At 48.5% G+C, this 297-nt stretch overlaps 1 protein-coding gene across 2 annotated transcripts in view; it reads right to left on the bottom strand.

Annotated features, from left to right (window-relative positions):
* Positions 1-297, bottom strand: part of LOC119585707 (forkhead box protein P1-like) — a gene marked incomplete at its 5' end in the record, with an annotated part of 71485 nt that overhangs the window by 26234 nt on the left and 44954 nt on the right. For both annotated transcript variants that reach the window (XM_037934385.1, XM_037934387.1), the window contains 1 exon segment: positions 27-159. In XM_037934385.1, coding sequence (XP_037790313.1) covers positions 27-159 — 133 coding nt within the window.

The raw sequence follows: 297 nt of genomic DNA, 5'->3' as shown, positions 1-297 counted from the left end.
TGGCCAAAGAAATGCCTGGCACTCACTTGTGGAAAGCGTGAATGTCTTCGCAGATGGCCTCGCACCCTGGCCACTTGCACACTCCGTGGCCATACAGAGGGTGGCCACGGCGGGCGCTGGGGTCTTCGTCTTCGCTGCCCACGCCGTTCATCTCGCGACCTGACGGGGAGACGAAGATGATATAACAAGCTTATCAGATGAACGAAAGCAAAAGGAAATCATAAAATATATACGAAAAATTGTTTAATCGAATACGAACGAAAAAAAAAACTGAAAAAGAAGCAGGGATACACAAAC

Source organism: Penaeus monodon, chromosome 20 (assembly GCF_015228065.2).
Source record: "Penaeus monodon isolate SGIC_2016 chromosome 20, NSTDA_Pmon_1, whole genome shotgun sequence".
Taxonomy (NCBI): domain Eukaryota; kingdom Metazoa; phylum Arthropoda; class Malacostraca; order Decapoda; family Penaeidae; genus Penaeus; species Penaeus monodon.
Note: the sequence above shows the minus strand (reverse complement) of the source record. Positions and strands in the feature narration are given on the sequence as shown.